The 14743-nt window shown below is 44.7% G+C and overlaps 1 protein-coding gene across 1 annotated transcript in view; it reads right to left on the reverse strand.

The window, feature by feature from the left end:
- Nucleotides 1-14057, reverse strand: part of Lrrc1 (leucine rich repeat containing 1) — a 158707-nt gene extending 144650 nt beyond the window's left edge. Inside the window, exon 1 of the mRNA XM_004668186.2 lies at nucleotides 13888-14057. Coding sequence (XP_004668243.2) covers nucleotides 13888-14046 — 159 coding nt within the window. The 5' untranslated portion in view covers nucleotides 14047-14057. The remainder of the gene's footprint in view (nucleotides 1-13887) is intronic.
- Between the last annotated feature and the right edge of the window lie 686 nt (nucleotides 14058-14743).

Here is a 14743-nt window from a genome sequence, read left to right on the forward strand (position 1 = left end):
TCAGTTCTGTGGGCTCAAAATATATATTTTGGTGGGAAAAATGTCAGTAGTCAGCAAATTCTTTTCTTAGGAGCAGAAAAGAGAGAAAACAGGGAAAACAAGGGCAGCCAGAGTCACCAGGGAAGGAAAACACCCAGCAGACACTGGTGTCATCCCAGTGGGCCAAAAACTCTGAAACAGGGAACCCCAATGGAACAATGATGCTGACCACCAAGGCCATATGAGAAAGCTCATTAAAAACATTAAGTAGGACTGGAGAGATGCCTGAGAAGCCTAAAGGACCTAGGTTCGAGTCCATGTAAGCCAGATGCACAAGGTGGCACGTGTGTCTAAAGTTCATTTGCAGTGGCTAGAGGCCCTGGTGCACCCATTCTTTCTTTCTCTCTCTTTTTCAAATAAATTATACACACACACACACACACACACACACACACATTAAGGAATCAGTACTTTGGTCTTAAAACATAAACAAAGCCTTCAGTGTACACCCGGGTAAAGAGGAAGGGCCTGCAGAATTTCTAGAGACACAGAAAGATCAAAGAACACTCTGGGCTAGATATAAATGAACCATTGGGACAAAGGATATTAGAATTATATTTTATAGGTAATAGTTGGCCAGATATAGCTAAGAAATTATAAAAGTTTAAGGGTGGAAGGATAGAAACTTACATGAGTTAGTAAGAGAGGCACAAAAGGTTTATATGAGGAGAGATAAAGAAAAACAGGGAAGAAAAAAAAAAAAAGCAAAAAGCATGCTGGCTAGTATTAACCAAGCCACTGTCTACAAATCAAACCAGAAACCTAACACCCAAGCCACTAAACAGGGGGCCACCTGCAGGATCAGAACAAAAAGGAAACCCAAGAAATGACAAACACATGTAACAAGCATGGGGAAAGGGGGCACTTTAAGAAGGAAGGCCCATTATAAAAGAACGACTAGTTAGCCATCAGGAAAATGAAAATTAAAACTACTTTGAGATTCCATCTCACTCCTGTCAGAATGGCTACCATAATGAAAATAAATGACAATAATGCAGGCAAGGATGTGGAAAAAGAAGAAACCTTCTATACTGTTGGTGTTAATGTAATCTGGTCCAGCCATTATGGAAATCAGTGTGGAGGTTCCTGAGACAGCTAAAAATAGATCTACCCTATGACCCAGTCATACCACTCCTAGTCATATATCCTAAGGACTCGTCTCACTACCTTAGAGATGCTTGCTCAACCATATTTACTGTCACTATATTCACAGTAGCTAGTGAATGGAACCAGCCTAGATGAGCCTCAACTGAGGAATGGATAATAAAGATGTGGCACATTAATACAATGGAGTTATTTATACTCAGCAGTAAAGAAAAATGAAATTTGCAGGAAAATAGATGAATCTGGAAAGGATTATATTTAATGAGGTGACCCAGGCCCAGAAAGCCAAATGTTGCATGTTCACTCTCATAAGTAGATCCTAGCTACAGATGATTGGACTTCTGTGTGAGATGAAATAAAACCCAATAGTGGAGGCCAGTAAACTAGAAAGGGGACATAAAGGGAATAGAAGGGGAGGAAGGAGGGATTTAGGAGATGGCATTGTATATACGTAAGTAGAAGAACAGATTACTGGGAGTAGAAAGGCCTAAGTGAGATCAGGGAAGAGACTAAGGGGAGGGCTAATCAAAATCTAAGAAGGTATGAATAAGTCATATGGAAACCTACTTTTTTAGACAATGGCACACTCAGAAGCCATAAATTGTATGGTGGTTTGATTCAGGTGTCCCCCATAAATTTAGGTGTTCTGAATGTTAGGTTCCCAGCTGATGGAGATTTGGGGATTAATGCCTCCTGGAGGGAGTGTATTGTTGGGGGCAGACTTATGGGTATTATAGCCAGTTTCCCCATGCCCATATTTAGCACAATCTCCTATTCCTGTTTCCACCTTATGTGGGCCAGGGGATGATGTCCACTCTCAGCTCATGCCATTGTTTTCCCTTGCCATAATGGAGCTTCCCTTTGAGTCTGTAAGCCAAAATAAACCTGTTTTCCCCTCAAGCTGCTCTTGGTTGGGAGATTTCTACCAGCAAGGCAAACCTCACTGCAACAGTAAAATGGTACCAAGGGGTGGGATTGCTGCTAGATACCTGACTGTGTAGCTTTGGCCTTTTTGGAGCTGCTTTTCAAGAGGAATGTGAAAGGATTTGAAACCTTGGCCTAAGAGATGACTTGCAGTATTGTAAGTACAGCTTGATGGACTATTCTGATCAGAGTTGAAAGACCTGAATACAGTAAAAACTATGAACTAGGAGGGTTGGCTTACGAGGTTGAGAAGGACTTTGTTTGGACTGGGCTAGTGGCAGTTTGTATGAAAAGCTTGCTGTTATGCCTGTATCCTGAGAAGGTGTGTAGGGTTGCTTTGCTTAGAAATGAACTGGTGTGAGCATAGGGATATGGCACAGAAAAAAATGAAATCTTTGGGTGAACTGCTGCATGTTCAGCTGCAACTGAGAGATTACAACCACTGAAATTGGGCCAGCTGACCTGCACTGGGGCAACAGGAAGAACATAGACTCTTTTGAAGGGCCCTGAGTACTCAAGGAGTGTCCTGTTCTTCAAAGTCTGCTTTATTCCCCCTGGATTAACAAATTGGCACCCTACCTGGTATTGTGGAGTATAAGAAATGCAAGGAAGAGAAGGTCATTGAGTTTGTAAAACAGTCTTGTATTTTGGAAATGGCCATGGGCATTGTGAAGCAGGTTTGCTGGATGCCTGCATGATTGCAGTGGAGACCCAGTGGAGATGGACCAGCTGCTAAGGAAAGCTGCCAGCCCTGATGAAGTTTTCTAGTACTGTGAGTAGCCTAGCTGGAGAGGCAGAATTGAAACTACAGAGATTTGTTGCTGGTTAGAACTATCAGACGTGAAAATTTGTCACTAACTAGAGTTGTTGGTCTTGAAGCTAGAGTTTGATATTTGCCCTGGTTGTTTTAAATCTTGTATTGGTTGAATATTTCTTTGCTATGCCCAGTGCCATCTTTTGCAGAGTGAATGTTTATCCTGTGTCATTATGGGTTTGGGGGGGATTTGGGGGCATAACAACACAGTCAAAAAATCTTGGACTATAGGGATGTCTGAACGTCATTGAGAATGATAAAAACTATGGGGACTTTTAAAGTTGGGCTGAACGCACTATATTTTATATCATGTATGGATATCAGCTTATGGGAACCAGGGGTGGAATGTGGTGGTTTGATTCAGGTGTCCCCCATAAACTTAGGTGTTCTGAATGCTAGGTTCCCAACTGATGGAGATTTGGGAACTAATGCTTCCTGGAAGTGTTGTTAGGGTGGGCTTATAGGTGTTATAGCCAGTTTCCCCATGCCAGTGTTTGGCACACTCTCCTGTTCTTGTTGTCCACCTTATGTGGGCCAGGGGGTGATGTCCACCCTCTGCTCATGCCATCCTTTCCCCCTACCATCATGGAGCTTCCCCTTGAGCCTGTAAGCCAAATAAACCTCTTTTTCTCTCAAGCTGCTCTTAGTTGGGTGATTTCTACCAGCAATGTGAACCTGACTGCAACAGATTGTTACTAAAAAATTTTCAGTGCCAGGGATGGGATACCTTCCAGTGAGTTGTTGGCCAGGGAGGTCCCTGATTCCCCCAAAACATTACAGGCCATTGCGAGGCCCTTGGTTTCCCACCAGGAATAGATGGTAAGACACTAGTGCTGAAGACTCCACATAGGTCACTGAGAAATCCTGCTGGAGCTGAGCTGAAAACATCCTCGGTGTAAACCAATTGACAGAAAGCTGGAAAAAGCTACACTGCATGTAGTTCCATGGGAGAGAGAGAAATTACCAGTGGAGATAAACAACAGGGTACACTGCAAGATTTAATTTGGCCAGCCAGACCAAATGAGCCAACGGGTGCAATAGTGATATGTCTGTTATGGGGGAACTAACCACTCTCTAGTTGGACTGAAGGCCCACTCAATGGGGGAGGAAATACATGCCTGACACTGAAAACCTACGACAGGGGAAATCATGAGCCCTAGGGGTGTAATGTCTGATGGTATCTGGCTAAATGTATATAGTATGCTCACCAAACTGCCTGGTAAGCACTTAATATTCATACCCATGTATTAATGCTACTCTCACTTTTGGTTAGCGAAGCTTCTCTTTTAAGATGACAATGACCTCTGGGATGACTCAAAAGGCACCATGGTGCTGATAAGAAGTGACAGAGGAGTACTCAGCACTGAGACATCTCTATCACACCTTGTAAGGCTCAGGGACCATTGTGGAAGAGGTGGCAGGAAGAATGTAAGAGCGAAAGGAAAGATAGGACTGCTTACAATGCACCCTTCCAGATACAAAATGACCTATATATCCATGACCTCGAAGTGTCTAACACTCTCTACACAAGGCCATCATAATAAGAGGAAAAGATGATGACATCAAGATAGAGACTAGCTGAGAGGAGGAAGGGGTATGATGGACAGTGGAGTTGCCAAGGGGAAGTGGAGAGGGGGAATTACCACGGTTTATTGTCTAAAATTATGGAATCTGTCAATAAAAAAAAAATTAAAGAAAGAAATAAGGAAGAGAAGATTTTACCCTTCTTGACTCAGAGGTTCTCTTATACATACAGGTCCTACCAAGAGCCCTTGGAAAGTTTGGAAGTGGGGTCCCAAAGAGAATAAATAACCTTTTTGGTAGACTGTTACAGCAAGGTATTCCTCCTTGTCCTTACTTCCTTCTTGGCTACTTTCAGACAACACTTATAAGTTTCAGGGGTTAAAGGAGGAGAATTTAAGGCCCCCATATTCATGGACTCCATAGCTACATATAAGGACAGAGAAGCCTTTATCCAATCATTCTTCATTCTGGAAGCAGGGAAAACTTGGAAAGGGATGTGATGAGTAAATTAAGGATAGGACTGAAGACAGGTAACCTTAACTTTGTGTTTTCCTACTACTCCTGAGTGTAGAGGTGGAAAATAAAATGAATCCTTAAATATGGATGAAATAGGGAAAATGAATAGGGGGATTAAAAGTCTCTCCCAATCAAATTAACCTTAAATCTCCCAGAGAAATTGTGACAAGAAAAAAATGCTCCATCTCACATAGGGAAAGGATTAATCCCAATTATTAAGGCTCTACTTAATGATGGACTCCTCAAACCCTGTATGTCCCTCTTTAACTCCCCAATGCTCCCTATGAGAAAACCAGATGGGGGCTGAAGAGATGGCTCAGAGGTTAAAGGCGCTTGCTGGCAAAGCCTGATGCTCCAGGTTCAATTCCCTAGCACCCACATAAAGCCAGACACACAAAACGCACATGCATTTAAAGGTTGTTTGCAGTGGCAAAAGGCCTTGGCTTGCAACTAGAGCCGCCACAAGGCTGCTTGTGACCTTACTGCCAATTGCACAGAGATCTGCACAACAGCCCAATTGGCTATCCCTTTTACTACTGCATATTGCCAACCTACCCAGGATAGACCTCACTTGTCCCATTGGAAAGGGGAGCTTCCACCTACAGGAGAGTCATTTGACCCTCATATACTCTACTTGGGATACATACTCTATTGGGATACCAGGAGGAGGCCCCAGTGACTACAAGGCCAGAAACCAAATAGCAACAGGATTCAAATCAGTGCTATTAGGTAGGTCTACAATAAATAAAAATGTGGCCGGATGTGGTGGCGCACGCTGGTAGGATATTGCTGAAGAGGCGGAGGCAGGAGGATCAGGAGTTCGAGGCCAGCCTGGGCTACACATTTTAGCCGGGCATGGTAGCACACGCCTTTAATCCCAGCACTCGGGAGGCAGAGGTAGGAGGATCTCCATGAGTTCAAGGCCACCCTGAGATGACAGAGTTAATTCCAGTCAGCCTGGACAAACTACATATTGATTGATTGATTGATTGACTGATTGATTGATTGATAGATAGATAGATAGATATAAATATAGATATATAGATTTAAAGTAAGATTTATCAACTACACTAGAGATACAATTATAGAAGACCAGTTAGACACCACCTGGAACAGCATGAGAAAACAGCTAAGAAAATGTGTTAGCCAGGAAAAGAGGGGTCTGTGTGATGATTTCCAACAGTCTAGCTCCTGAAGGTCCCATCACCAAAGCTCCCCAGGGGCTGACTACTGTAATTAGTGAAGTGGCCAGAAACTCAGGACTAGATAACCCTTTTTCTAAACCTCATGGAGCAATGTTTTAGAAAATGGAAAGTTCTCACTTCCTATGGAGTTATGACCACTGCTGCTTGCTGTATTATCACATGTGTCCAGGGATTTATCCAAAGACTGACAGGAACAGCTATAACTCAACACACCCCAGTGTCTTATCATAATAATCTGTTATAAGAGACCTCAGTATATGAAAGCCAAATAATGTTAAATGAATTTGAAGAGAAGAATGAAAATAAACTGTTAAAGACAGGAAAATTGTGAGAATTACAAAAGATCATTGCTACCAAAGGACTAAATAAAATAGGGAAACTCCATTTTGAGAAAAGATGCAATTTGGTAAAAGTCCCTCCTACATCTGTAGTTCCTGAAACTAAAGTTTCCATTTCCTTATTTGGTAAAAAAAAAAAATCTGAAAGTTTCCTTTTTCCCTAGAAACTGAGTCATTCTATATAAAGTAGTCAATCACTACAGAGTCTGAAGCTGAGCTGACTAAGCAGAGTGAGGCACTAGACCCTAGTGCTGGGAATTAAAACCCAGAAGCTTGCCTCAACTTTTTATGGCTGTGCACCCTTCTATGGAAGTAAAACACTGCCTTGCCAATATATTGGATTGTGTGGTCGTCCTTGCAGCCCCAGACTCATTTCTCACATGTGTACCGATGGAGCATCTCAGGTGGATCAGCAGGGAAAGGCAACACAGCAGGAAGAACTAAGGAACTTACATGAATTATCTCTGTGTTCCTCCCACAGCTCCTCTCTCATTCCTCTAGCCTACACCACTGCAAGGCCTCGTGACTAGTCTCCCAATATAATCCTCTCCTCGGCCCCAGAATTACCTTTACAAAATGAAAACCTAGCTATACTGCACCCCAGTATGAGCCTCCTCTGCAGACAGCACAGTTCTCCTCAAAATCAGCAAGGCTTCTTTTTAGTCTGGCTTCTGGCCCCATTCTGGTTCCTCCCCACTACTCTGGCAATGCTCAATCTCCCTACCTAGAAATGATCAGCTTAAGGTATAAACTATATGCCTTTTTCCTCTTTCCAGTCTATCCTGAATTTTACCACCTCTATAGCCTTCCCTCGGTTTCCCCAGCAAGTGTGAAAGTCCTCAAAGCTGTACAAGCTTTGCAGAAACTCCCTCTTAAAAGTCGTTACAATGTCAGCCCTCCTAACTCTCAGGTGGATCTCAAATACAGCATAAACACAAATGCACGCAGAGGGGAGTGGGTTATATGTTCCCTTTAGAACTAACCTTGGCAATGTCTCTTAAAAGTTCTTTAGTGCTGAAGAGCTGCCTTAGTGGTTAAGACACTTGCCTGCAAAATCTAAGGACCCAGGTTCAATTCCCCAGTACCCATGTAAGCGAGATACACAAGGTGGCACATGCATCTGGAGTTTGTTTATAGTGGCTACAGGCCCTGATGTGCCCATTCATTCATTCATTTCCCCCCTACCGCCTCTTTCTCTCAAATAAACAAATAAATAAATGTTTTAAAGTCCATTTCTGCAATTGAATAACTGAAAAAAATAGTGGCTAAAATCTGAGATAAATGATTTATGTTAAGCACTTACTACAATATTTAGACCTAAATGCTGGCTATTATATAATTATGTCACAGATACTATCTAAGTGTTTCTTAAACAGACTAATCTCCACTAACCTGAAGGAAATTACAACTTCTGTAGCTCAATTTTCTCACCTCTAAGTGTACAGAATGAGAAAATATATGAGAGAGAGGAAGAAACACAAAAAACAATGAGAAATTAATTAAGTGCTATACTATATGGTGATTACAAGATACCCAAGAAAGGAAAACTTTCACTAACTTAAGGAACGCACTCCCTTTAAATACCTTTCCCAGTCTAAGCATTTATTTAAGATTTTTAAAAATTTTTTCTTTGCCTTTGTATTGAATAACTGAGTTATAATATACTTAAGTTTGACAAAAAATAAAAGTAGGTATGCCTTCCCTATGCTTTAGCTCTTATAAAGCCAGAATGAAACAACCCTAAAAATCTTATTAAAAAAAAAAAAAAAGCCAGGCGCGGTAGCATACGCCTTTAATCCCAGCACTTGGGAGGCAGAGGTAGGAGGATCACCATGAGTTCGAGGCCACACTGAAACTACACACTGAATTCCAGGTCAGCCTGAGCTACCACAGGGGAAAAACAAGAAAAGAAAAGAAATAAAAGAACTCAAGACTAATTTAACATGATGGAACAATGATGTAACTTTGCCAACATTACAGGGTTGCTCACCATGTGTTAAGACAATGCCAGCACGGTGCAGGCTGCTTGCATTTTCTTCTTAAATGTCTACACAACAGTGGTCCTTGTTACTCCTTCAGATCCCATTTCTCACTAAGTAAATACAATTAAATCTTTGCTCATTCCTTTTGAATCACCTTACTGTAACTAACACATTTCTACATTATGCCCATACCTACTCATTTCCAAATAGAAATAATTAAAGGAGTACGCAGAGAAGCACCTGTAATAAAAATTGTATGGTATTACTCACCTGAAAGGTAGTCAAAAATGTTACAGAATTTGTGAGTTTAAAAAAATTAATTTGGGGCTGCAGAGATGACTCAGCAGTTAAGGTACTTGCCCATAAAACCTAATGACCAGTGTTCAGTTCTCTAGTATCCACATAAAGCCAGATGCACAAAGTAGCACATGCATCTAGAGTTCATTAGCAGCAAGAGGCCTGATGCACACTCTCTCTCTCTTCCCCTTTCCTTCTTCCCTCTCCCCAACTTCCAGGCATGGTGGCACATACCTTTAAACCCAGTGCCTGAGAGGCCTAGGTAGGAGGACTGCTGTGCGTTCAAGCCCAGTCCTAGAGGACATAGTGAATTCCAGGTCAGCTTCCTGTACTAGAGCAAGACCCTACCTCAAAAAACCTAAAAAGGGAAAGGCTGGAAAGATGGCTTAGCAGTTAAGGCACTTGCCTGCAAAGCCAAAGAACCAAGGTTTGATCCCCCAGGACCTACATAAGCCAGATGCACAGGTGATGCATGCTTCTGGAGTTTGTTTATAGTGGCTAAAGGCCCTGGTGTACCATATTCTTTCTTTCTTTCTCCTCCCTCCCTCCCTCCCTCCCTCCCTCCCTCCCTCCCTCCCTCCCTCTCTCTCTCTCTCTCTCTCTCTCTCATATCAAATAAATAAATAATTTTTTAAAAGAGTATCCACGAGAGAAACAGCTTTATACTTCAGTTAGGAAACATTACTAGCATTACTGTAAAATAAAGTGTTCAAACACAATATCCAGAAAGGTCTTATATTTTTACACTTGGTCTCTTTAGTCCTCAGAATAATCATTTAAGATAAAGTAATACTCTAACATCTACAGAAATCAAAGCTGGAAAGTATCCAAGAGATGAGCATTGTCTAGAACTATCTGAATCCAATATGTGAGTTTTCTGGTCCTTCAAGCAAGGTCTAAAGCACTTTGGGAAAAAAATGATCTGGCAACAGACAACATGAAGTCAAGTGAACCCAACAATATGGGTATGAGATGGAGAGAGAAAAGATGGCATTCTGAAGGAAGAAAGAACAGGTCTTGGTGATGAGATGGAAGGAGCAAAGAAAGAATCAAAGATAAATCCATGGAACTTTGAGACAGGAAGAATGGCTGTCCTAGTCCTTAGAAATAAAATTGCTGCAAAGAAATACAAGTTCCAAAGAAAAGATCTGCAATGAAACATGTCTGGGTCAAAGGCATAAAGGACTTATTAAAAATAGGAAAGGACACTCCATTACCAGATCACAGTTGAAGATTTTGAAATTGAACTCATTAATAAAAAAATATGTATATAATACACACAAAAATGGAGAACAAAGACCTGCAATGGATTCTGAAAGACTTTTGTCATCATCAATTTTACCAGGTAAGTTAGGTTACAAGAAGGGGAATTATGACAGCTAGGAAACCAGCTCAGCATTCTCAAGACAACACACACAAGGATTCATGCATGCAACAAGCATTTACATGCTCACAGTTACCAGATAGTGCCCTAGGTTCAGCCATGAACATCCCTGCCCACATAGTGATTATGATCTATTTGGGCAGTTACACAAGGAACAGGTAAACAAATACAGTTTGAACGTAGGTCATGCCAAGTGCTCTAGAAATAAGGGGAGAACTAAGGTAGGATATGTGAAAGAATGATGGGAAAGGGACAGGTATTTGAAATGCTGTCATCTGGCAATGGGCAAAAAGTCAGATAAACTCAAGTGGAGGTGACAAGATACAACTCTACTTGGTGAGGAATGAAGACTTGAGAATGAAAATATTTGCGATCTACTATACTAGGCACTGCAACAGTGCCAGAGATGACAGAAAGCAACAGACATTTGGAGGTATTTGTAAATCAGTGCATAATGAAGAGAAAACCAATAAACACCTGAAATATTGAGGGTGTGGCAGAGGGGATGCCAAGGAACCTGGAGCACAAGCCAGGCAAAACAACACACAGGTAAGCCTCACTTCTGAGGATCAATTTCAACTTTAGAATTCCAGTTATATTAGAAAGAAAAAAAAATAGATGTCAGAGCAGTGATGTGCTTAAGAAGAGAGAAGGAAGCAAAAAAGGGTGATTTTTATAAGAATCACCAACACTGGTTCAAGGCTCTAGCTTCTGAGAGCAACAGAAAGAAGATACCACGGTCACCCAACCAGAGCCAAGCTTTAACAATGGGGGTTCTGAGCCTCCGAAGAGCAGCAATGTTAAGAGGCTACCAGCAGAGGCTAGACTGCTGCTGAGGACAGTGGTACAGTTTCAGCAAAAACTTGTACAATTAGGTAAGTGATCAACATGTCTGTGGCTGATGAGTAGGTTGATGAAGCCAGGTGCCCTCTCCACCAAAAGTCACCATGAAGTCATCAGTCTCCCCACAAAGTTTTGCATAGCTCAAACGAATCATACTTCTTTAATCTCTTTATTTCTAATAACTAGAAAGTAATGGTACCTCAATAAGTGTTTAACAAGGCCAAATTTAAATAACGTAAGTAAGAAAGAAGAGCCTAGGGCTGGAGAGATGGTTTCATGGTTAAGGCACTTGCTGTAAAGACAAAGGACCAGGGTCCAATTCTCAAGGACCAATGTAAGCCAGATGCACAAGGTGGCACATGTGTCTGGAGTTTGTTTGCAATGGCTGGAGGTCCTGGAATGTGCTCTTGCTCTCTCTCTCTCTCTCTCTCTCTCTCTCTCTTTCTCTCTCTCTCTCAAATAAATAAATAAATAAATAATGTCATTCTTAAAAAAAAAGAAGAGCCTAAATAGCTAAATATTTAATGGCTATGAAAAATAGAACAGACCAGGTTCCAACTAGGTGTACAAAGCAGATGTAGTTGACTGACATCTCAATAAATGGGGACAGACAAAGCTTATGTCTAACCAGGTGGATACTGCTGAGAGACAACCTCAATTCTGAGTCTCAATTTGTAAATGAACATGTTGGAGCAAATGAGAGGCTGCAGGCCTTTTGGTGGAGAAGGTGTCTATCATTATCCTGAAGCCTGCTGTCTAGGTAAGGGGTGCAGGCTTCCTCTTTGGCTGTGCCTCCAAATTACAGACAATTATAGACAACATGTAGCAGGAATGGTCATCACACTAAGGACTCTTGAAGCTTGCCAACAAGAGTGGTGATGCGGCAGGTGAGGAGATAAGGGTTTGGGGTTAGAGAGCAGGGGCACGAGTGAGCAGTGGTAGTGAGTTACGCAGATCGCAGAGGTGAACAATGGCTAAGGCAAGGAAAGGCGGAATGAAACAAACAGGCTTTTCAAGGTGGCTGTTCCTGGCTGGCATGTACACACCCAGTAGTCAGGATGAAATAAGTCAGGGAGAAATCAATTTTATGGGACTTCAATTTAAGAGCTGTAAGAGTAATGATTACCAATAAGCAAGAAGACCACCTCTTGGTTTTGAAATTGTTATTGACTGGATTTACAGAGTACTATCGGACTGTATTCTGAGCTTCTGAGACATTTCCAGTTACGATCAGTAGAAATACGTAATAGTTCCAAAACCCACAATGTCCTAAGCCAAACTAAATTCTCCAATATCACAGGAAATCCCAAACTCTGCAGAAGGAAAAGGAAAGCCAAATGAAACTTTACAATACAACACAAAGCACTTACTTAAACATTCATTGTCGAATGCCTTTTCACTCAATCTTTTACTAACTTTATCTCAAAGCCCTGGAAAAGCACTGTTACATTTTCTATATTTCAGGGTCTAAAATTATACAGTTTAAGGTGTATCAAAGCAGCGAACGAAGGAATGAATGTGTCTATGGCTTAAGTCAAAGTAGAAAGTCAAACTGAAAATCAGCTAAAACCAGGTATTTGAAAACAAGAGCAAAATAATAAATGCCTGAGGGAACGGAGATGGCTTTTCAGTTTGGAAACTAAAAAGGAGGGAGGGAGGGAAAGGTGTAAAGATCAGATCATAATGAGCATAGTCTTTGTGATTTCACCAAGGAAAACATCCAATTAATTCCACAGAACCAAGGACAGTACACCCAGGAATAACACCAATGCTGGAATTGTTGAGAAAAAGAATTAAGATTTTTAAAATGCTGTCTGTCAGCACTCAGCTAGCATCAGTTCTAAGGAGCTAGAACATCTGACCAGTGTTTCTATGACCATGACAGGGCATTCGTGTTAACTAAAGGACAAACACGATTTTTGAGTTCCAAGGCTTTCGGCCTTCAGGCTTTCTCCCCGCCTCCCCAGCAGTCTTCCTGTTTCCTGCACACCTTTGGATTGCCATACCCTGACTTCCTGCATAAACCTGGGTCTGGAATGCCTTCCGCCTCGAGTGTTGCTAAGGCTAAATTCCTGAGGAAACTTGAAAGAGTTACAAGTTCCCAGGCCTGAGATATGCAACATCAGGTAGATAGGGCTTGACAAATTCTGCACGGCAGGTGATTAAGTAAACAACTCTGCCAGGGACAGGAGCAGGCTTAAACGTGGCGGCTTCGCGAGAGCCAGCTGCAGGGCTGACTTTCTGGTAGATGTTCCACCTCAGCACCCCCAGGCACCCGGGCGGCGGGCACCGGGGCACCTTGCAACCCAGCTCCCCGGCAGGCCCAGCTCTCCCGCAGAGCCATCAGGGCAGGCGTGGGGGCCCCGACAGGCCGGCCAAGTTCCACCTCTTCAACGCACAGCCTGCTAGCGATAAGGCTAAGAGCACGTTTGTCACAGATGCCCAGATAGGAAGCTCACTTTGCGCGCTGCCCAGGTGCCAAGGTCCTCTGAGAACGCGCCCTGTAGTCCGAGGAGACGCTTCCAGCAAAGCGGCCTGGGGGCCGGAGGGGAAAAGCCTGGAAGCCAGCCAAGTCGGGGGGCGAGGGGGCGCAGGATGCATCACTAGGTCGCGTCCCGCTGGCTCCCCAGCCAGCCGGGGCTGCAGAGCCAGGCGAGAGCTCCCAGACCTCGCGCAGCCAACGCCACTCCGCAGGCCAGAACGCGTCTGCCATCGCACAAGGAACTAACTACTTGGAAGGTATCAAGTCGCTTGTGAATAGATAACTTTCGTTGGGGAAGGATGAGGCCAGAGCAGCAAGGAAAAGAAAGGCGCAGGGGGACGCGCGAGGTTCCCCCCCGCCCACACCTGCTGAAGCTGCCCGGAGCCGGAGAGGCGGAGGAGGAGGCGAAGGGGAAGCGGGCCAGCGTCCTCTCACCTCGGGCAGCTCCCGCAGCTGGTTGGCGTCGAGCAGCAGCTCCTCCAGGCTGCGTGCATAGCGGTAGACCTCCTCGGGCACGTAGACCAGCGAGCAGTGGCGCTTGTCGATGGTCTCCACATGACGGTTGCACCGCCACAGGGGAATACAGTGAAACATCGCCGCCCGGGCCGCCCTCCCGCCCGCCCGCCCGCCCCGGGCCCCCGAGCCCGCTCCGTGCGCCGCCCGCTGCCCGCGCGAACTCGGTGCCGAAGCGCGCTCGGCCGCCCCGGGGGCTCCGCGATCCCGTGCGAGCGACGAAGGCGAGCGGGAGGGCGGGAGGGAAGCGGGCGGCGCTCCGCTCCCCGGCGCCCCCGCCCGCGGGCTGGGCCGGCCCCGCCCACCCGCCGCCGCCGCGCGGAGCATGCGCGCCACGGCGCGGCTCCCGGCCTGCGCGAGGACGCTCCGCTCCGGGTTTTCCCCGACGCCCGCCTCCGCGGAAGGGTCGGCAGACCCCGGCCCGCGTTCTCTTCCGGGGTCGGCGCGTGCGCGCCCGCGGGCGGCGGCGGGGCGCGGTGAGGTCCCGGGGTGTCGGCGCCGCGCCCCGCGGAGCGCTGCGCACCCCTCTCCCCCGACTCCTTGCTCGCCGTCTCGGGGTGATGCCCACTTTCTGAGCCGGTTCGATCCAGGCCACCTGCTGTTCCCTGGACACTAAGCCCGGCTGGTGCGGACACACCACCCAAGAGGGCCCCTGGGTCGCGTGGACACGGACCAGCTGCACCGATTGCATCCCAAGGGCTAGCTGGGGATGGGGAAAGCCCATTAAAATCGCGTTTGAATGACGGTGACTATTCCTTCCGCGGCCCACATCCCCCTC

Source organism: Jaculus jaculus, chromosome 8, assembly GCF_020740685.1.
Source record: "Jaculus jaculus isolate mJacJac1 chromosome 8, mJacJac1.mat.Y.cur, whole genome shotgun sequence".
Lineage (NCBI taxonomy): Eukaryota > Metazoa > Chordata > Mammalia > Rodentia > Dipodidae > Jaculus > Jaculus jaculus.